Below are 21,688 nucleotides of genomic sequence, written 5' to 3'. Positions count from 1 at the left end.
GTGCCGTACATACTTCCGCTCTGGTCTACGTACGCATTAGTTCCGCAACACTCGTCAATAACGGGCCTCTTGTTGACAATTCCCGGACGAGGGTGCTTCGCCGATTTGCTCCCCGTTCCCGGCTCCCCGCAACGCGGTTGCGCAGGCCCGCACATGCAACCCGTGCATGCAACCTGAGGGGCGCGGGAGTGCGGGACACCGGGTGCAGCGTGCGACCGGCCCACCGCCGTCCCCCTGACCTTCCTGTGACCTGTGTCCTGCATTAGTCATTACAACGCCACTTTAATGGCATACACTGTTGAGTCGTGTCCGTTTGGACTTCACGGCAACAATTTGAAGCCGCAGCGGTGCATCACGCGGTGGACGTCAGCTTTGTATCAGTCGGGCGTCGGGTGCGGTTGAGAGATTGGTGATAGGCATGCAGGCCATGTAACACCTCGCAACTGTGCCGCTATCATACAGTGGACCTCCCTGTGCATGCATGGGCTTCTAAGACAATGACGGCGGGTGCCATATGGAGCCCCGCTGGACTTGACGTGAGGCGACGGACGCCGCAGCGCCATGTGCATGCACCGGCACGCCGTACGTGTGTTCAGCCCGCGACTTGCACTTGCCGCCAGCTGTGGTGAATGGTCCAAAGACGGTATAGTAGGCAAGCCGGCCCTGGCATTGATAGTTATTCCACACAAGCGCGGGCTCCTTCATTTATCCGGACCCTGAGTCCCGCTTGCCCGCGACTGTTTAGCAGCATCGCCAATATATAAGACGTAACCATATAGAGTTCGACCAAAGGGGCTTTCCCCCGTTGTTGCGTCGAAGGCCTAGGAAATGGGAGACGTGAGCTACATCGTGGACAGCCTTGGGCTACCGCCCTTCTCCTACCAGATGTCGCTTCTAAGCTTCACGTGAGATAACTAGCTGGGCGGCGTCGACACTGAGCGAGCTGGGAGTTGACTCTGGTGCACCGCGGCTTCATTTGCACTGCCTTACAGGGAGAAGGGACCCCAGGAGCTGCTGCAGCTTCTCAGCGATGTATTCAGCACAATCAGTCCAAAGCACCAGGTGCGCACTGATGTTTACTTGGCTTCGGCCCCTCTGCATGTGCTGGACATCTCGCTTACCGCTTCGCACGCTGACGCTGCGCAAACAGAAAGTGGACGTTGCGAAGGAAGTTCCGGACCAGACGGCGGACCGGCTTATTGGCTTCCTGAAAATCATCAAGTACCGGCCCAACGTTCAGGACCCGTGAGTGCTTGCAGGCTAGCGGCGTTTTGCGCGCATTGCGTGTGGGCATTGTGGCGGGAGACGGACGTGCACAGCTGTGGTTATATTGGCGCAGGGGAGGAGCTGTTGGCTGGCTGTGTTTGAGGGCGTCAAGGATGCACGGGTTGGGCACACCTGCTGGACAGAGGGTTTGGGTGGCCCCGGCGTTGGCGCAACGCATGCCGGGTTCACAACCGACACTTTGCCGTAAGTACCAATACTGACACTCAAGCTGGCCATGCATACCGTGCGACCCCTATGCGCTACGCAGGCTGCTCTTCCGCCAGCTGGTGGCGGCGGGCGACCGTGAGACGCTGTACCAGATCCTGCGATGGGTGGTGCCGCAGGCGCAGCTGCTGGAGAAGCGCGCCTTTGTGGGCTACTACCTGAGCTTCCCCGATGTAAGTAGGGCGTCTGGATTGCGCAGTGCGGCTGGGGCTGGGACTGGGGCTGTGGCGGAGCAGCTGCGTAGCATGCCCAAGGGGGGAGGCGGCGGGCACTTTACGGCAGAGGCGGGAAGCAAGCAACAGTACCGTAATGCGAAGCTTAATGTGGGCCTATGACATCGTCGGCCTGCAGCGTGCGGTTGGGCATGCGAAGCAGCCATATTGTGGTTGTGTAGCCTTCAGGACGCGGCGGCATGGGCCTGGGTGATGGTTGCATGCAGCCTCGCCAGTGCCGGCTGTGGCACCAACATGGGCGGCTCTCGCTGCGGCCGACTGTCGAGAGGGCACAGTTTATAGAGCATACGGGGAGGTGCCGCTGTGCCGGTCACATTGCTCATCCATCCTGGTAATGGTCTCAAGACTCCGCACTCACTTCACTTCACTGCAGATGCCGGAGGAGTTCAACTTCGACCCGGACATCATGGAGCTAAAGGAGGAGATTAAGGCCATGCAGCAGGAGTTCATTGAGCTGCACAAGAGCAGCGACGCCATCAAAACCCTGTCTAAGTAAGCAGCACGGCGGGTTGGGCTGCAAGGCTCAGGGCCGGTGTGCCAGAGAGGCTCGGGGGCCGCGTGTTGTGTGCGTGCCGTGCACACCAGGCGACTGACTTCATACCGCGATGCACTGTGCGTGCCCTCCCACAGAGACACGCAGGCACTGAAGAACAAGATCAAGTCGCTGGAGGAGGAGAAGGAGCGGCTAGGCGAGAAGGTGGAACGCGCCAAGGGGGCGGTGGACAAGCTACCGGACCGCAGCAGCTACATGGAGGTGTGCACCAACCTGCGCAAGCAGCAGGACGAGGAGGTCAACCTGTCCACGGCCATCCAGGTGCGTGCTTGCTTGCGATACACAGAGCATGGAGAGGTGGCTGGTGGGAGACAGAGGTTGTTCCTTTGGCGCACAACAACCCATGGAGATGGCAGGTTGAGCAGTACCATGATGCCGCCGCCATAAGTGCTCCCGCTAGCGCTCCTCCCGTCTAACCTGCTTCTGCCGCCCTCTCTCCTGCTTGCTTCCGCCCCACAGACGCAGCGCGCGCTGCAAGAGAAGGCGGAGGCGTCCTACCACCGCGCTGCGGCCCGCCTGCGCGAGCTGCAGACGTCGTACCAGGAGGGCTCGGCCGGCAAGCTGCTGGAGACGCTGAACGAGGACGTCAAGAACCTGCGCGCGCAGGTGCGACGCCGAGCCGGTATTGTCTTAGGGAGCTTTGCGAGCCAGCGTGGGTTCAGCGCTGCGTGCCGGCCTCACAAACGGGTTGGCACGCTTAACTAGCCGGTTGGCTGGGCGATGGACTGAGCAGAGTGGCCGGTGCCGTGTGTGCGCAGGTGAACGAGCGCTACCCCAAGGAGGTGGAGAAGCGGCAAAAGCGCCAGGCGGCGCTGTCGGAGGCGCTGGCGTCGGGCATCAGCACCGAGATGGACCTGCAGCGGCTGCAGCATCAGGCCACCGCGCTGCACAACCAGATCACCGAGATCCAGGAGCGCAAAGTGGCGCAGGACAAGGCGCGCCAGGTGCGTGGCCGCGTCCGCGTGGCACATTGGTGGGGCGGGTCGCGCATCTGCAAATCCACACACACACACACACACACACACACACACACACACACCTCACAATAAGACAAGTTGCTGCCTGCTGCCTTGCACAGCCAGGCACTTGTAGCTTGCGCGTATCAGTCCCTTGAAATGCCAAACCCGGGGTTTCCTAACACGCCCTCCTCCTGTGTTGCCCTCGCCGCTCGCAGGGCGACAAGGCCTACCTGCAGCTGCGTCAGGCGCAGCAGATGGCCACGGTGTCGGCCCGCAAGAAGGAGGAGCTGGGCGCCAAGCAGGAGCGCCTGCAGGAGAAGAAGACGGCGCTGACGGCGCAGCTGGACAAGCTGAACGCCGAGGGCGGCGGCTCGGGCGCGGTGTTCAGCGAGGAGGAGTGGCGCACCAAGTATGAGAGCATGAAGAGCAAGCTCCCCATGTGAGTTTAACGTATACAAAGCTTTTGTAGCCACGGACGGGTAATCCGGGAGATTGGGCCCTCTCGCACTTGCGATCGCAGCACACACACCACGCATGATCCTAGCCGCGCCTGAACGCACCGTCCCCGCTGACTCATCCCCACGCGCAGCTACAAGAAGATGAAGAAGGAGCTGGGCGACCTGGAGGCGGAGGTGTTTGTGCTGGCGCACACAGAGGAGCTGCTGGCGTCGCAGGAGGGCGGGCTGCTGGAGAAGGTCAAGCGGCTAGAGAAGCAGCAGGGCATCTCGGTGAGTGTGCCGGGAAGGGGATGACCAACTGGCGGCAGCTTTGCTGCAGCGCTGGCGCTTGAAGTAGGCGTCTCTTCGAAGCGTGGCGTAATGAGTATTGACGTGGCGGTGTTGCCTTGGGTGCATGCAGGGCTTCACGGAAACCGCCCAGCACCTGGAGAAGGTGTCGGAGGCGAAGAGCCAGATGGACGAGGAGAAGGGCATGACGCTGATTGAGATCAGCCGCACCGTGGAGGAGATCAACAACGCCATCAACCAGCGCAAGCAGCAGCTGGCGCCGCAGATTAAGAAGTTGCGCTCTGTACGTCAGGACTTCGCGGTGAGTGAGGGACCTACCCTACCCTCCCGCTGGATGGTAGTCGCCTGTCCTGTTCACGCGCTTCATTCCTACCCGCGCACACTGGTGCATTGCCCGCTACGCCATGACGCACACTCACCACCACGCGCACGGACCGCTTCATGACCACTGATTGCCAACCCGGCCACCCGCCCGCCCGCAGGAGTTTGAGGCCAAGTACCTGGAGAAGAAGACCGCGTACGACAACGTGGTGGCCACGTTCGAGGCGCGCACCTCGGCGCTGGAGGGCGAGGTGTCGGGGCTCAAAGCGGAGGTGTCGGAGAACGAGACCAAATACCACATGCTGCACTGCCAGCTGCACATCACCGACCAGAACATCAAGAAGGTCACCAGCGGGCCCGCGGCGGAGCGCCTGCGCGACAAGTGAGTGGGCGAACCGTTTGCGGCTTCGGAGGCGAACGGGGCAGGGGTAACTGAGCTTGTGGCCCACAGTCGAATGTCGCTCCTGCTTCTGCTAATTCATGTACTCACCACCGCCCCTGTACCTGCATCCTGTGCACACTGCACCCGCAGGTACGAGGCCAAGGTGAAGGAGGCGGAGGACTCGACCAAGGCGCTGCGCGACCGCCAGCGCGAGATTAAGGACACACACTCCACCGGCCTCAGCCAGATTGATATCATGAACGACATGCTTCGCCTGCTGCAGCTCAAACTCAACCTCGCGCGCGGCATCGCTGTGGACATGAGCCAATACGGCGGTGGCGGCGGCGCGGCCGGCGGCGCCAACGGCGGCATGGCTGGCCAGACCTACGACACCGGCAGCGCCAACGTGCTGCAGCTCTAAGGCAGGAGTGCTGTGGTGACGGCCGGTGACAGCAGGTTTGCGCGTTCAGCTGAAGGGGTGGCAGGACGTTCTCATCGAAGGGAGACGACGCTGACGCAGTCGTGGCGGTCGTTGGGAAGAGGGGCTCTTGCGCGGCAGGGCCTGTGAACCTGCATGCCTGATACGGCTGCCTAGAAGGGTTGTGGAGCAGGCGGCGTGTGCATGAAAGTTTTATACGGTATTCGGATGTGGTGGCGTGGCTTGGTCATTGAGGTGGTTCGCAGGAACCGGCTGCGCAGCCCTGAAAGCGCCAGAGTGGGGAGCAAAGTGCAAGCCCCGCTGTGACTGGCTGCTGCATAGGAGCTCGCTGTTGCAACGTGTTGGGAAGACAAGGGGCACTGCGAAGTGCTATCTGCTTACCCATGAAGGGATGTGGCTTGCGCTGCTAGTAGCCAAGTGGTGTGGATATGAAAAGGTCGGAGTCAGCGAGCAAGCTTGTATATATGGTTGCACCCCAAGTGTAACACAAGGACTGTTTGGGCGCGGGCCAGAGGCAGACACTTGTCTGGACGAAGCAGGAGACAGGGGTGGGCTGAAGTGCCAGAGCGTGCCCGCGTGGCACTCCGAATGTAAGACGAGGCTGACGAGGACTATTTGTGCACGTTCCCAAGGCAGAAACTTGATTGGACGAAACAAGACCCAGGTGGGCACTGTACTGGGGGCACTGCCCAGATGGCACTTTCAGGACGACCGGCGTACGGGGCACGCCGGAGTACGCACCCGGCGGGTTCGTGCCACAGCATGAACAGTCGGAGGTCCTATTGACATTGTTGTCTCCATATATCTTTACGCAACACTGAATTCCGGACCCTGATTTATTTCGACTGTCTAATACGAGTGCGTCAGCCGCCCGGCCATGCGCACGCAAGTTTTGCAAGCCAGGTGATTATAGCTTGCGCCGATTTGAGTTAGTTAAATAAAGTTAAGCCCTCAAACAATGTAGATCATTGATCGGTTTAGTACCCGGGTTGACTTTTGCGACTTCCCGCATGACAATTTCCCTGGCAAAACAGGGCCCCCCGGCCCGCCGCGTGCCGCATCCGTGCTCAGCGGTCATCACGAGCTGCATTGCGGCCGGTGGCGGCCATGGCACTGCCGGCAGACTTTAAGGACTCGTACGTGGACCTGGCGCACAGCCTGGCTGACGCCGCGGCGCAGGTCACCCGGAAGTACTTTCGGTGAGGAGCTACCACGCCTCTATCCTTCAATCCATACACATGCACACGCAAGCCGAAGCGCACGCTGCAGGCCCTGAATGCATATTAAGCCGAACGGAGACCGCAAGCGGTTGCCACGTCCCGGGCCGGGTATCCCCGACCTTCCTGACCCAGTGCCGCCCCAACGCGTCTGGTTGTGTTCGCAGCACGTCGTTTGACGTGGAATGCAAGAGCGACGACAGTCCAGTGACCATTGCCGACAAGCAGGCGGAGGTCGCGATGCGGGAAATCATCGAGCGGACCGTGCCGGAGCACGGCATCTTTGGGGAGGAGCACGGACTCAAGTGGGGCAGCGGCGCGGGCTCCAAGTACATGTGGGTCCTCGACCCCATCGACGGCACCAAGAGCTTCATCACGGGTGCGGCTGACAGGTTTGGGATGGGAGTATCTGACTCTGGTGCGTGTCACGTGAAGCATCGGCAGGGCAGGGTAGGGCGCGGCGTGAGTTCATAAGCAGCCCAGTGCCCTGCCGTCCTGCATCACCGCAGCGCCAGTTTCCTTGTTTAAGAAGTTTTTTTATGTCTAGATGCCATTCTTTAACTGTTGTATTCATCCTGCATGCGGGCAGGCAAGCCCCTGTTCGGCACGCTCATATCGCTGGTGTACGAGGGCAGCCCCATCCTGGGCATCATCGATCAGCCCATTACCAAGGTGCAGCGTGTGTGTTAAAGAGCACAAGGAAAACGTTGCGCAAAGACAGTGTATGCGATGCAGCGTGTGTGTGTGTGTGTGTGTGTGTGTGTGTGTGTGTGTGTGTGTGTGTGTGTGTGTGTGTGTGTGTGTTAAAGAGCACAACGAGAACGTTGCGCAAAGTGTGTGTGTGTGTGTGTTGTGTGTGTGTGTGTGTGTGTGCGTGTGCGTGTGTGTGTGTGTGTGTTGCACCGCGTGAGGGTGGACCGCGGGGGCCCATGGGAGCCACAATGTGCAGGTAATGGCTGGGAGTAGCTCGGGTACAGGTGCAAGCTGTCTTGCCCAATACCGGTACGAGGTCGACACCAACCCACATTCCTTGGTTTGCAGGAGCGGTGGCTTGGCGTTGTCGGTCGGCCTACGACCCTAAACGGCCAGCCGCTGCGCACGCGGCCGTGTCCGGACGTCAAGCTTGCGTACCTGTACGCGACCACGCCCCACATGTTCTCAGGTGATAGCTGGTGTATTGTGTGTGCGTGTGTATGGTTGTGTACGTTCTTTAGAGCGAGCGGGCGTGTGTGTGGGTGTGTTTGCGGACAGTGTTGTCATGTGTTTCCCGAGTCTAGTCTCATTGTCGCGCACACGGCCCGGTCCGCTGACGTTCCGCATCCCTCCTTGCCCCCGCCGCTTCGCTCCACACACACGCTCACACGCCCTCCCTCCCGCGCACAGGCGAGAGCGAGGTGGCGTTCAACCGGCTGCGCGACAGCGTGCGCATCCCCATGTACGGCTGCGACTGCTACGCCTACGGGCTGCTGGCTGCGGGCCACGCAGACCTGGTGGTGGAGGCCGACCTCAAGCCCTACGACTACATGGCCCTGGTGCCCGTGGTGCAGGTGAGGAGGGGGCGGGGGGAAGGGGGGGTGAGGGGGTGGAGGCGGCGGTGTGTGGGGGGGGAGGGAGTGGAAGCCAGGGCTGGAAGCCGGAAGGCGGAACTCGACAAGACTTGGAGGAGTTGTTGATACCAGCCCAAACTACACCAGACGAGCGGAGGGGGCGATGATGGGGGGCGGGGTGAGGGGGCGGAGGCGGCGGTGTGTGTGGGGCGGGGGCGGGCGGGGGTGGAGGCCGGGGGTGGAAGCCAGGGCAAGGCAAGTGGGGGTAGTAAGAGGGCATTCAAAGGGGCAGGGGGTTACTCATAAAGCCTGATATAATGGGCAGTCATATGATCGGCACGCCCGCCTCCGCCCGCCCTTCATGTGTCGTGACGTGCCCGCGCTGACCCCCAGGGTGCCGGCGGCGTCATGTCGGACTGGCGCGGGCGGCCACTGGTGTGGCAGCCCACCCCGGGCGCCGTCGACCTCAAGTCGGGCTGGCCCGGCGAGGTGTGCGCGGCCGGCGACCCCGCCCTGCACAAGAAGGCGATTGACATCCTGGCCTGGAAGCACTGAGCAGCGTGCTATGTATGCGGGCAGGCTGGGGTGGAGTGAGCGAGGTTGAGGACAAGAGCGTGGAGCGGCGGTGATGGAAGCAAACGTGTGGACTGCGGGCCGAGGAGGCGGTATGAGAGCTGAGGGCGCGGTGGCTGTGGCAGCAGGAATGCGTGCGGACGGGGTGGGAGCGGACGTGATTGCGGCTGCTGGGACATGTAAAAGGCATATGTTGGAGGTATGGCAGCGGGTCGCAGATCGTGGGCAGGTGGATTGCTCTCGTGCCTGATGGGCTGACACTGGAGGCCGTGACAGGGGCAGGAAGGAAAGGAGTGCGAGGTGTAAGACAATGGTGAAACTGACGCACAGCAGTCGTAAAGCGCCTACCTGGTGCTTCTATGGTATGGGCGACTGAATAGCAAATGTCAATGCGCTATCAGGGGTGCGCGCATTCCTCACACGCAGAGGCTGGCTTGTTTTGCTGCACGCCGTTGCATTACGCTAGTGCTCGTCTACACAGCTCATCCGTGGACGCCGGTCGACTGCCTGCAGGTGCGCATCGGCTATGCTATCCGCGCGGTGTGGCGTCGCATTGAGTCTGTGTGGTGCTATCGCCTTGGCCGGGCGCCCGGAGCGTGAGGAATGCGCGTCAGCAAAACATCGACACAACCTGCCAGCTACCGTCGGTACAGTAACAGCGCGCGAACGACGCACCAATGCCTTGTCCCTTCTTGCTACGCATTTATGTGGGCACGGGTGGGAGCCACACACATCGGGACTACGCTTTCCTGCCCCTTGCCATGTTCCATCACGAGCACGCAGAGGCTGGCGTACAGACCGGCTCCATACAGGACGGAGCACAGCCGCATTCCTGCCCATACAAGGTAAGACAGGTTGAGCTCAACTCCCTCATTTCTCGACGCCTTCCGCACGTCAGTTTCACGATGCAACTGCAACCCGGGCCATTGTTGCCTACTGGTCTCCTGCGGCACGGGCAATTCAGGCACTGCACCCTGACATCCGTACGCAGGCTAAAGCAAGCGGACTTGGCAACGAATTAAGATAGAGCAATGCCGCGGCTCACAATATGTATTATGGTATGCATGCGTACTGAACTCTGTCATTGTGTCTGTCAAGCCATCTGCCACGTACCGCTACCTAAAGCCGTCATATGTTTGCCACTCCACTCCCCAACGTATGTCGCTCACACGATCTACGCCCTGCCTAGCCAGTACAGGCCAGTACCCCTCCGCTATCCTCCTGACGGTAAACAACCTTTGTGCAAGATGGGACATTGAGACATGCAGCGAGCAATAGTCTCTAGCGCTTCTGGAAGTTCATGAAGGTGAGGCCGTAGTAGGCGAACAGCCTGAAGGTGATGATGAAGCCGACCAGGATGAGTACAATCCAGCCGCGCATGTCGTACCTGTGCGGCAGTCACGAAGAGGGGGAGGTTACATTCATGACCAATGAAGCAGAAGCAAAGTTGTACGGGGAGGGCCGGAGGGGGAGCAGGCACGTGAGCACGCAGCGTGTGTACCGTCCACGGCGCAGCTGCCTCCGTGCTCACTACCCACGCATACCCAAGCCGACCCAAATGCTCCACCACGCGCAAGACTCGTCCAGCAGCACTTCCCCGCACACGCCCTCCCACCTAAACTCCTCTCATCAGCGCCCCATGCAACCCCTCTGGCCCCCATCCCCGTGTCCCAACGCCCCCTCTGTGCTCTCTCTCTCTCTCCACCCATCACTCACTCGTATGAGAACATGTCTTGTATGTAGGCCGAGATGGACATGGTATCTCCCTCGTAGGTTGTGATGTATTGGTCTGTCAGGTCGCCCATCTGGGTCACCACGCAGCCTGGCAGGCGGGGGCGTGGGGAGCAGCGGTCGGGATGAACGCGTGGAGTCAGGGATGGAGAGGAGCGACCGAGAGCAGCGGGTGGGTGCGGTGGGTGAGAGATCTCGTCGCAAGTCCAACTCGGAGGGCAGTAAACAGGCATTGCAGCTGACGGTATAGCAACTAAGTGCAGCGGCCACTCTTCGCGCCGGTCGGAGCGGCGGAGCAGGGCGGTAGCTGCAGGCGCTCACCGTAGATGATCCACTGCGCGGGGTTGACGTAATATGCCCAGATGTACCAGGGCTTGATGTTGTTGGCAACAATCAGGAAGCCGCAGAACAAGTTCCTGCGCACGGAGGGGGGCATGTGCCGGCGATGGCGTCCTTAGTAGCTGTGGGGTCGGAACCGGTTCTGGGTTAGGGGCTGGTTCGCGCCAGCGCAAATTGCCCGTAGCCGTAGCTCCCACGCAAATGCTGGCCCTGAGCTCATCCGACCTGACGCAACCGCCCATACCAAGCCGCACCCCGCGCCCCAACCCCGCGCTCCAACCCAACCCCACGCCCCAAGCCCGGCGTCCCCCCACGGCGCCACCCCACAGCCCCCTCCCCCGCGCACCACATGAGGATGAGGAAGCCGCTGATGGCGCTGGCCGCCGGCACCACTGGCGTAATGTTGGTCATGCCGATGCCCATGAACGTAAACAGCATCAGGCCCAGCCACTGGAACAGCCTGTGTGTGTGTGTGTGTGTGTGTGTGTGTGTGTGTGTGTGTGTGTGTCAGAAAAGCAAACGAGGGGTAAAAAGGAAGGGGTCGACACTGTGCAAGCGACAGCCTGGGTGTGCGCGCACGTGCCAGAGTTTTGAAGCATGTAAGGAGCAGGGAAATCCGCGAAGGGCTTCAGGTAGGAATGCAGGTCATGCGTGTCCCATGCGCCAGGGCTACCAAGCAGGCCACAGCCCGTCGCGCGCGCTCACCAGAACCACAGCGCCTTGATTGAGTTGAACTCAAAGTGCACCATGCAGTACACAACCACCACGTACAGGATACTCTCCACGAACAGGAACGGCAGCTCGGCAATGCCCTGTCGTGCGGTTGCGGTGACAGGGGCGCGGGGCTCAGCGTGTATCTCGGCTGCTGGCATTCCCGCGTTCGCGTGGTAGTCTTCCGCCTGCCGGGCACAGCCCTGCCCAACCACCACCTGCCGCTGCTGCCGCTGCTGCCATCGCCTGCTCACCTGCGCGGCCGCGAACATCCAGCCGGCGTACATGCCGCTGGATCGCTCGCGGTAGAACACGGCGCGCTCGCCGTGCACCAGCGGCATGACCACCAGCATGTTGGTCATGGGCACGTTGAGGGTGGCCGCATACATGATGCCCATGATGTCCATCACTCCCAGCACCGTGTCCCTGAGGCGGCAGCGGCGGCACACGGGGAACACAACATGGAATCACAACATGGTGTTGACGGCATGAGCACGGCTGTCAAGTCGTGTGGGTGCACAGCAAGGCGAGTGGTCCGCTCAAGCCCATGAGCTTGAGATTCCACTCCACAGCCAATGCACCTTGCTCATGCTCTGCTCCCTGGGCTCGGGCTGGATTCCCCACAGCAAAGCTATCCTCATCACCGCATCCGCCCTTCCCTCCCTCCCGCGCCTCCCACCTCTTGGTGCCGCGGTTCCAGTACAAGGACCCCAGCAGCAGCGCCAGACCCAGCGCCACTGCGAAGCGAGTGCCGTTGTAGGCCATGTTGCGGCACTGGCTGGTGAAGGCGCGGTGCAGCAGCAGCAGCAGCTGGGAGGGGTAAGGCTCCGCATACCGCGCCGCAGCCACGCGACGGGCCTCGGCGGCGCCGTCGTCGCCGTCATCGCCGTTGGCGTGCGGCGGCAGCTTGGCGGCGGCTCCACCGCCGCCGGCCTCGATGTCGGTGGCTGCGGGCGGCACACTGCAGCTGGCGATCAGCGCGTCCGCGGTCCTGTGCGGTTTGAGTGATGCGCGTGTGAGTGTGGGAGTTGGATGGCTTGGGCAGTGGAGCGGGCGGGTGCGGTATGGCAGCGAGTCAGAACTCTACAGAGGCAGGTGCATTGCCCTGCCTCGTGGAGGTAACACAGGACGTGTAAGGCGGAAGTCTCAACCACAGAAACACCACCTTCCAACCCCGCACCTGGCCAGCTCGCTGTGCTCGTACAGGTCTGCGAAGTCCACACCCGCGGCGGCCTCAGCGGACGGCGCCGTCACCTCCAGCATCCACGCCGCCGGGTTCATCTGCTCCTCATACCTGCGTGTGCGTGTGTGTGTGTGTGTGTGTGTGTGTGTGTTTCTGTGTGTGTGTGTGTGTGTGTGTGTGTGTGTTGCGGCGTGGGTAGGCGACCGCGCTCACGAGGGCCATGTTTATATGCGAGATTGAAACCTTTAGGAGTGCCCTTCATGCCAGGCAAGCACAGCCAATCAAACACGGCTACTCACTTGGGGATGCCGGGCAGCAGGTGTGTGAAGTAGTCCACCAGGTGGGCCTGGCGGGGACCCAGCGCTCCGAAGAAGATGGTGCGGCCGCCGGGCTTGAGCAGCAGCATCCTGCGTGCGTGAATGTGCGTGGCAGCATCAGTAGCAGCAGCAGGAGGGCGTGTGGGAAGGAGGAAGTGGGTACGCGGGGTTATGGGAGCTTGTTGTGTGTGGTTACAAGGTGCAGGGGGCTGTGTTGCTGCTGCCCTGTGCGTGCCGTTCGGCAAACAAGCAGGACCACGTGTGTGGACCGTTTGCACTTTCGGATGCTGCTGCAGCCGCTTCAGCGCTGCCCACTCACTCGTCAAAGCCGTCCATGATCTCGCGGTTGGGCTGGTGGATGGTGCACACTACCGTGCGCCCAGTGGCGGCGGTGTTGCGCACGGCGCGCATCACCATGGCCGCCGCACGCGCGTCCAGGCCCGTCGTGGGCTCGTCCTGCAACATGCACGACAGCGAAACTCGTTCAGCTAAGACCGTTCAGACTATTCTCAGCAGCGTTGTGCATACGATACACGCCCAATTACTCAGGCACGATGCGCTCTGCATTCCCAACCTTCCTTTTCCTGCTCCTTCCCCCACGCACCATGAAGATGATGGCGGGGTTTGCGACCAGCTCCACCGCAATGGTCAGGCGCTTGCGGGCCTCGGTGCTCAAGCCGCCATGCGCGCCGCCGCTGCCAATGCGCTTGCCGGCCAACGGCGTCAGCTCCACCACCTGTGCCGGCCCAAACGACACGGACACACGATCAACACAAGCAACAAGCACGTTCACATCATTACACACGCGGCTGGCTGGCTATCGTCTGCACGCCTGCTGCATGCGCCCCCTGGCATCACGCCTTCATAGTGCTACTCCGTGAGCGATACTGCGATCGTAAGAGTTATCAGCAACAGGGCATGTAGCACCTATCCTGCGCCGCACCTCCATCATGGCTGCCAGGTAGGCCTTCAGCGCCGCTGCGCCGTGCAGCCCGCTGCCATCGCGCGGGTTCATCAGCGCGGCGCTGCCCACCCGCAGCCTCGCGCTGAAGGCCAGCGCCTCCTCCACCGTGGCCTCGGGGTTGTGCACGTCCACCTGCTCCACATAGCTGCGGGGGGCACAGGTGGAGGAGGAGGCAGAGGTGGAGGAGGAGGCACAGTTGGTGGTTGTCATGGTGTGGTGGTGGCGGCGCACACATGGCGGAGGCACGTGAAAGGGGCGCAGCAGGGCCGGCGCCTGAGTTTGCATCGGTGCCAGGTGCAGGGTGCGTGTGCGTGCATGGTGGGTGAAAGGGCGAGGGGTGTCAGGCGAGGAGCGGCCCATGGCGCTCACCCCATAATGCGCGCGAAGGTAGACATGCGCTTGGGCTTGCCGTTGATGAGCTGCTTGCCCTCCGCACGCCCGCCGGTCTTGCGCCCAGCCAACACGTCCATCAGCGTGGTCTTGCCGGCGCCACTGGCGCCCATCAGGCTGCGGGTGTGAGAGGCACGTGCGCACATGCGGCTTAGTGTGGCTGTGGTGGTGGCATTCGGGCTGATAAGTGTCAGTGCTTCTGCAAACCATTACGCGAGAGGCTGGAAAGAGATGGCAGGGCAAAGGAGCTGCTTACAGCACTTCATACAAGCACACACACACACACACACACACACACACACACACACACACACACACACACACACACACACACACACACACACACACACACACACACATACGCGCACCTGGTGAGCACTCCCGGCCTGAAGCAGCCCGCCACCTTGTTCAGTAGCTGCAGCTCCGCGCCCTGGTCCTTGGGGTGCGGCACCCAGTAGCTCACCTCCCGGAACGACATGGACACCGGCGTGAACGGCAGCAACGACGACGGCATGCCGCCGCCCGACGCTGCTCCCTCGGTGCCGGGCGCAAAGCCGACGTGGCCATTTCCTGGCGCCGCCTGGTCGTGGGTGTGAGGCGCCAGGAAAGACTCGGCCACGGGCCCGGGTCCAACGGTCTTGACGAAGGCCGGGCCCTCACCCACTCCGTTGTAGCTGCCGCCGGGAACGCGACCGGGCAGCGGCGCGTGTGTGGCTGCCGCAGCGTGTGTGGCTGCTGCGGGCGCTGCCATCGGCACCATCTCTGTGGTGCGGTGTTCAGCCACGGCCATGGGCGCACTGCTCTTGCCGTTGGCGTGGCCGGCATGGGCGCCGTTGCCGGCATTGGCGGCGGCTGCCTCCTCCATGGACATACCGTCAGTGGGGTAGACGGAGGCGACGGGCGTGGGCATGCCGGCGGCGCCCTCGGCGGCCGCGGCCTCCTCCAGCTCGTGGTCGTGCTCGTGGTTGCTGGAGCGGCGCAGGGCTGCAGCAGCGGGCGAGGGTTGGGTGGGACGGCGCGGGTCAGTATGTAGCTGGTCTTGGTCAAGTGAAGAGCGCGTATGCGTGCGTCTGTCGAGCAAGATCCAGGTGAGGTGGACGACATGAAGCAGTCATGATCGGCAGCAGTTGGCAACAGCTACATAGGCCTTGTGAGTCCAGCGCGCACGCCAAGTCATGCCACGCACGACCAGTGCCTCAATGCTTGTTGCCGAGCACCCTAACGCCCTAACCCGCACCCCAACTTGGACCCCCCGGCCCCTCACTGCTGCTGGCCCAGGCATGACACTCACGTCCGACGTATGTGAGCGACAGGACCTGGAACACCAGCATCAGCAGCGACAGCCCGGCCACGTAGCCGATGCCAATCCACACCCACATCCACTCCGTGAAGAAGCCGCGAGAAGCCAACGTCGCCTGTGGGTATGCGTGCGCGCTTGTGAAGGTGCGGGGGAGGGGGCGGTAGCAGCCCCGCGCACGCACGGAGCACGAGACATGGGTGCTCATAGTGTCGCCACAATCGCGGCGGCAATACCTGTCACCGCGGGGCAATGAAGCTGCACAAGAGAGAGGCAGGGCCTAAGGCCGTGGCTCGAGCTAGCCGTGCGTCTAGCTGCATGCGGCCGCGCGTACCTCGCCAATGGTGGGGCCGCCGGGGTCGTTTGGGTCCGCGGGCGCCCACTCGCTGGAGCTGAGCTCAGAGACGCCCATGGAGCGGATGGTCCCTGCGCCGTGGAACAAGCGGGCGTCAGGGCATATGGGATGAGGGAGAAAGGGGTTCATTATGCATTAACGTCAGATGCCCCACCCTGTGCGCTTTACCACACACACTGGGTGAAGTTCGATGGCTGCTCTGACGGGCGCGCCGCGCGCGGCCGCATACCCGCCTCGGCACGTGGCGGCCCCCTGCTGCCCGACCCCGCCCATGCACCGGCACTCACAGCTCATGGGAAACAGCCAGTACACCCAGATCCACCAGCCGGGGATGGAGGCTGCGGGGGGGGGGGCGGCGTGAGAGCGTGGGGGCTATTGTGTGATTGAGAGTCAGGGTGAGAGCGCAAGGGAGGTGCAGAGACTCAAGTAGGGTGCGCACGACGAGGCCGCAGGCAATCCAATGCGTTGGCGAGGAGGCACAAGTGAGGCAGGTGCGCAGGGGTCGTGCGTGGAGCCACTCACGTCGCGCGATGGGGAATCCGGACACCAGCACGTTGCCCATCATGAAGACAGCGCCCAGGCCCTGTGTGGGAGCGAATGAGAGGAGCAGTGGCACGGCGGCGGGTTTAAGGCGGGTCCCGGGGAGCGAGGGTTGCAACTGGACACGGCGTGCCGGGTATATGTGACAACAACGTCAATGTACACTTGGGAAGTGCTGGATAAAGGCACTCGTCCACGAAGTGCGCCTGCACCCCGCCGCACCTGCACCGCCACCTCGTCGCGGGCGATGGCGCCGAAGAACTGGAACGTGGTCACCGAGTTGAAGCCTGCAGCCGGAGGTGGGGAGCCTTAGGAGTCCGTGGGATACCATGTTGGGACATCAGCGCCTGCAGCCGCACCAGCCCACGACAGCAGCGGACGCCGGACTACAGAGCCCTGAACTGGTATGTCAACGCATTAGCATCAGTTTGAGGCTGTGCCTAGCTACACGGAGAGAGCGCAAGTAGTGAGACCGTACCGGTGAGGAACATGTTGAACCAGAAAATAAAGAAGCGGCCGGGCTCCATGGCGAACCCCACTGAGAAGTAGATGAGCAGGGACAGGATGGTGGACTGCAGCAGCAGCTCCGGGATCCGGACCAGCGTGGTGGAGATGGAGTACGACAACGGGCTGTGGGGTAGGGTGAGGTTGCCGTGGCGAGGGTGGGGTGACGTTGGAGTGGCGAGGGTGGGGTGAGGTCGCAGTGGCGGCGGGAGGGGTCAGATTGCAGCGGCGGCGGGAGGACAGAGGTAAAGACTGGTCAGCTCCACGCGTGGTCCATGGCACACAAGCAGGCAGTTGATACCCGTGTCACAAGCAAGCACACGCGCCGCACCCACGCACGGACTCACCTGTAGAAGCGATGGTCGCGCTGCTTGTAGAACACAGGCAGGCGCTGGCAGTAGACGGGGCCCAGGTTGAATCCGGCCATGTAGATCGTGACAATTGAGAAGAACAGCACTGACAAGAGCAGGTTGGCGTCGTTGAAGGATTTCTTGGGCAGGTTTACAAAGGCGGTGGCGAGCAGGAAGCCCACGAAAACCATCTGCATGCGGGACGGATAACGTGGCCGGAGAGAAGGGAAAGTCAGGCATGGGGAAGAGCGTCAAGTACCGTGCAAGCGGCGGGGCGATGGAGAGGAGGCGAGGACGTGCCGCCGTCGTCAAGCTAAAGCACTGGGCACTTGCAACGGCGGCAGGAGCAAGCATGCAAGCAACACGCGCGCGTCTTCTGCAGCCCCGGCTACTCCTCTGCATGCGCTCGCAGCGCCGCACTGCCGCCCCGCATTGCGCGCTCACCTGCGACAGGCCGGCGAAGAAGAGCACGGGCGTGCGGTACATGAGCCGCGCCTCGCGCAGCAGCACCTCACGCCACGTGGACAGCACCTCGGCCGTGCTGCGGCGCGCCGTGTGCAGCACCAGCGACTGCAGCTCGTGGCTGTAAGGCGGCTGCTCCACCTGCTTGGCCATGGCGCGACCCGGCTCAGACTCCAGAAAGGCCTGCGGGGAGCAGCGGGGGTCGAGGGCGGGATGGGCGGGTGTAAGCCTTGGTTGTATGAGGCGCAATGCGTGCCCAAAGTGCCCATGTATGGTACATGCGCAGTAGTACAGTGTGAGATCTTACGTGGATTGCCAGGGTCAGCAGCCTCAAAGCGCCCGCTGCAAAGCGCACGCACATCTGCCTCCGCCCCGGACTTGAGCACAGCTGTGCTATGTCTACCCCCATGCCTGCGCGTGCAGCTGAGCCGCCGCCGCCGCCCCACCGCTCACCTTGCGCATGGTGCGCGGCGACACCCACTTCTTGCCCTCCCACAGCGGCGGCGGGCCGTGCGGGTTGCGCACCCGGTACTTGCGCTGGTCGGTGTGGCTAGCCAGGACCTCCTGTGTGGGGGGGGGGGGAGGGGGGGGGTCAGGCAACAGACGGGCACCGATTCACACGCGACCAACCGGGATCAACGCTCGCGTGTACGTACACACCATGTTGCTTGACACGATGCAACCCTACAAACTGATGTTCAAACAAAGCCAGCAATGGCGACAACCAAGCGCCCATGCGCCGCCCTCTGGCCGCCCACACACCCGCGTCCCGGACGCGCCTGTGCAAAGTCCGCCAGCTCCTGGCCGCCGTCCAGCGCCGGCGCCAGACCCACACTGGTCAGGAAGGGCAGGAACTGGTCGGTCGGGCCTGTGAGCGTTGGGCGTGTGTGTGGGGGGGGAGTGCACGTGGCGCAACTGCCGAGTCAGCACGCAGTAGTAGTCAGGGGAGCGGCCAAGCCACAGGCTCAGCGCTGCCATCATGCTGGGGATGCACACACACATATACACACATATACACACACACACACACCGTGATACGCCACAACACCCTGGCTGAGCAGGATGACGTCGTGGAAGCACGCCACCACCTCGGGCGCCGGCTGCAGCAGCGTGGCCATAATGGTCACCTGTCGAGGGATGAAGGGTTGCAGTGCGGTGCGAGAACACGTAGATGGAAGTGACCATATTGACATAGCGGGATGGGTGGGTGCCCACGAGCATATCAATGTTTTGCAGCGGCTCAGCAGGCAACCAGGCACCCACACAGCACACACATGCACGCACGTTGTTGTACTCGGCAGCAGCACGCAGTCCCTGCACAATGCCTAGCACTGCGGCAGCGTCCAGACCGTTCGACACCTCGTCCTGCGATTTTGCAGGGTAGGTGATAAGTGGCTGGGTGGACGCATTCAAAGCTGAAAACCGGTACATGCATGCTTGCATAGTAATTTGCAGGAACATGCGCATCAAACACCTGTACAGGTTACAGGTTACAGGAACAAGTACACAGCAAACGTTCTAGGATCTAAACATGCTCATGTGCATGGGGCACACAGCACGCCGACAAACGTGGATCGCCCCCACTCACCAGCATGAGGACGTTTGCCATTCCGACAATCATCTCGCCGAACGTGACTCGGCGCTTCTGGCCGCCACTGATGCCCTTGATCATCTCGTTGCCCACCACCGTGTCCATCACGTGATCAATGCCCAGCATGCGCGCCACGTGCTGCGGTCAGACCAACAAGGCATCCAGCATGAGCGTTAGTTGGCATGACTCTCAATCCTAGCACACCCATACGCGCTTGTTTAGAGTTTACCCACGGCGCCTTCGGCTTCGTTTACAAAGTTTACACCGCGTGTGTCAGGGCTTGTCCCAGCCGCTGCCGCCGTCCTCTAGGCAGGCCCCTCCCCCAGCCATACCGTACACACCTGCGCGGTGGCCTCCGCCGCCTGCGGCCCCGTGAACAGCTGCTGCAGCCGCGTCAGCTCCGGGTCCTGCTCCTTCACCCCCGCAGCCGCCTCGCGCGCGTGCAGCACCTCGGACAGGCCTGCAGGGTGGGCGGGGACGGGGACAGGAGCGGGGGCAGGGGCGGGGGCAGGGGCAGGGGCGTGAGGCCTTCGACACAGGTCACACGCGGCCAGCAACGCAACCCGCCATGCTGAGTGCCCACTTCAGTTACCACGATGCCTCAGCAGGCCGTGCGGCCCACACGGTACCTCATGCCCACAATCACCCGCCCAGCGACACACCAGGACCTGTGCTCCCCTCATTCCTGTGAATCCTGTCCCCTCCTCCCGCTCCCCTTCTCCCGCTGCCCGCTCTGCGCCCACTCACGGTGCGCCAGCCCCGACCCCTGGCACTTGGCCGCGAAGGTCAGCGTCTCCGCCACCGTCAGCTCGGGCAGGTGGTTCTCGATCTGGCTCACGTACGTGGCCACACGCGCCACGTCGAACGCCGCCGGGGCCCCCCGCCCGCCGCCGTGCACCGGCAGCCCGTTGTAGCTGACGGTGCCGAGCTGCCGCAGCTGGCCGTGCGAGCGCACCGGCACGCCGCCCTCCTCGCCGCCGCCCAGGCAGGCTGAGGCGGCGCCGGCGAGCGAGGGCCCCGCGGTGGGCGGGATGAGCTGCCCGCACAGCGCCTTGAGCAGGGTGGAGCGGCCGCCGCCGGGCGGCCCCAGCAGCAGGCACATGCGGCCGGGCGGCAGCACGCCGCTGCCGGCATCCAGGATGACGCGGCGCGGCTTGGCGCCGCCCGCACCACACAGCGGCGAGGCCTTGGCTTTGTCCTGAGGGCGGGGGCGGGGCACGAGGAGGCCAGCAGGCGGGCACGTGGAGCCGGCTTTCCGCGCCACGTTGAGGGGTAGTACTCTGTTCGCCCCTGCCCGACTGTCTGGGCTCATGGCCATCAGGCGCGCGCCTAGCCCTCCTCCGCTAGCTTGAGTAATCCGCATTCATACGGCCGCCCACGCCAGCTTTTACACCCATATGGCATCTGGTCCACCCATTTGGCGTTTTCTGGGCATCTAACTCGCGCACCCACCCTGCCCCCGCACCCACCGCTTTGGAGGGCTTGGCCTCCACTTCCACTCGCAGGTCCTGCCACCGCACTTCCACGCCGGGCATGGTCAGGCCCACCCTGCACACGCCCCGCAGTTGCACACATGCACACGTAAACCAGTGCACTTCAGAAAGACCACGCTGGGGTCGGGCCGCTGTCGCTAGCGATACACAACACGCTGGCGTGGCGTGCTGTGCCAGAGGACACCCGCCCGACCCAGTTGCACGCTGGCTGCCCGGCGGCATGCGGAACCCTCCATACGGTAATGCCTGCATGTGCATCCATGCCGCGTCCCTCCATGCTTCCATGCCGCACCTCTTCATACGCGCATCCATCTTCTGGTACAACAGCGTGTTGCGCGCGTCGCCATTCGTGGCCTGGTCCAACGCCAGCTGCAGGTCCGCACGCGAGGCCGCAGTGCGCTTGTGCGCCGAGCCCAGGCGACCCGGAGCATCGGCAGCCTGTGGCTCCACTTTTGTCTGTGTGACGGTGGGGAACACAGGGTGAGCAGGGGACAGGGGGTAGGTGGTTTCGACGGAGACCGAGAGCCGCAGCACAGCGGGGACTGCCCACGCTAGTCATAGGCGGATGGCTATATCGGCTTAGTGACTCGATGTGTATGGAATTATCAAGTTCGTCACAAAGTCCTGCCTCTCGCTCTCGGCGCCAGTGTCTGGAAATCCCCGCGAAAGGCCCCGAGCGGGCGAGAGGCACAGCGCCCTGAGGGACGCGCGTGGTCCCACCGATTCGTATCAAACGCTCACCGAGCTCATTTCAGCTGTGCTCGCCGGCATTACATACACCGCATTCCACGAAGTCTATTTGTAGGTTGCGTGGTCGAGTGAACAGCCGAGAACTGTGTAACTACCGAAGACTTCAATTACAGCAAAAGAAGATGCCTCGGGACTGCCAAATACACTCAGGTGGCCACTTCGGCGTGAGTGAGGTAAACACCCCGGCGATTATGGCACACTACCCAAGCTCACCACAATTCGACTTCTAAGCAGATATAACAACAGGCAG

General features: G+C 62.6%; 3 protein-coding genes across 3 annotated transcripts; 2 read left to right on the top strand and 1 right to left on the bottom strand.

Moving 5' to 3' along the window:
• Positions 1-56: 56 nt before the first annotated feature.
• CHLRE_17g723600v5 (uncharacterized protein) lies at positions 57-5,730 on the top strand. Its single transcript, XM_001697172.2, has 13 exons — positions 57-905; positions 993-1,062; positions 1,151-1,245; positions 1,535-1,664; positions 2,098-2,216; positions 2,355-2,538; positions 2,737-2,883; positions 3,036-3,221; positions 3,452-3,675; positions 3,826-3,964; positions 4,095-4,283; positions 4,465-4,685; positions 4,836-5,730. The coding sequence occupies exons 1-13, from the start codon at positions 829-831 to the stop codon at positions 5,104-5,106; spliced, it is 2,052 nt and encodes a 683-aa protein (XP_001697224.1). The 5' UTR covers positions 57-828; the 3' UTR covers positions 5,107-5,730.
• Positions 5,731-5,926: 196 nt separating this feature from the next.
• On the top strand, positions 5,927-8,852 carry CHLRE_17g723550v5 (inositol monophosphatase family protein). The gene is made up of 7 exons (XM_001697171.2): positions 5,927-6,027; positions 6,159-6,323; positions 6,509-6,720; positions 6,931-7,013; positions 7,383-7,503; positions 7,725-7,888; positions 8,282-8,852. Exons 1-7 carry the CDS (start codon positions 6,002-6,004, stop codon positions 8,441-8,443), a joined length of 933 nt encoding a protein of 310 aa, XP_001697223.1. The 5' UTR covers positions 5,927-6,001; the 3' UTR covers positions 8,444-8,852.
• A 247-nt stretch (positions 8,853-9,099) lies between these two features.
• On the bottom strand, positions 9,100-21,676 carry CHLRE_17g723500v5 (uncharacterized protein). Its single transcript, XM_043072301.1, has 32 exons — positions 21,430-21,676; positions 20,981-21,144; positions 20,665-20,743; positions 19,943-20,393; positions 19,537-19,655; positions 19,193-19,333; positions 18,889-18,969; positions 18,635-18,731; positions 18,384-18,472; positions 18,058-18,168; positions 17,587-17,787; positions 17,140-17,333; positions 16,767-16,918; positions 16,511-16,575; positions 16,271-16,331; positions 16,036-16,086; positions 15,728-15,819; positions 15,388-15,511; positions 14,465-15,080; positions 14,076-14,213; positions 13,686-13,851; positions 13,347-13,478; positions 13,062-13,198; positions 12,725-12,832; positions 12,423-12,536; positions 11,922-12,233; positions 11,497-11,668; positions 11,237-11,343; positions 10,878-10,991; positions 10,514-10,608; positions 10,178-10,283; positions 9,100-9,848 (listed from the first exon to the last, which is right to left on the bottom strand). The coding sequence occupies exons 1-32, from the start codon at positions 21,436-21,438 to the stop codon at positions 9,743-9,745; spliced, it is 4,704 nt and encodes a 1,567-aa protein (XP_042914760.1). The 5' UTR covers positions 21,439-21,676; the 3' UTR covers positions 9,100-9,742.
• Positions 21,677-21,688: the final 12 nt, after the last annotated feature.

This window comes from Chlamydomonas reinhardtii, chromosome 17, assembly GCF_000002595.2.
Source record: "Chlamydomonas reinhardtii strain CC-503 cw92 mt+ chromosome 17, whole genome shotgun sequence".
Taxonomy (NCBI): Eukaryota; Viridiplantae; Chlorophyta; class Chlorophyceae; order Chlamydomonadales; family Chlamydomonadaceae; genus Chlamydomonas; species Chlamydomonas reinhardtii.
The sequence above is the reverse complement of the archived record's forward strand: the minus strand, read 5'-3'. Positions and strand labels throughout refer to the sequence as shown.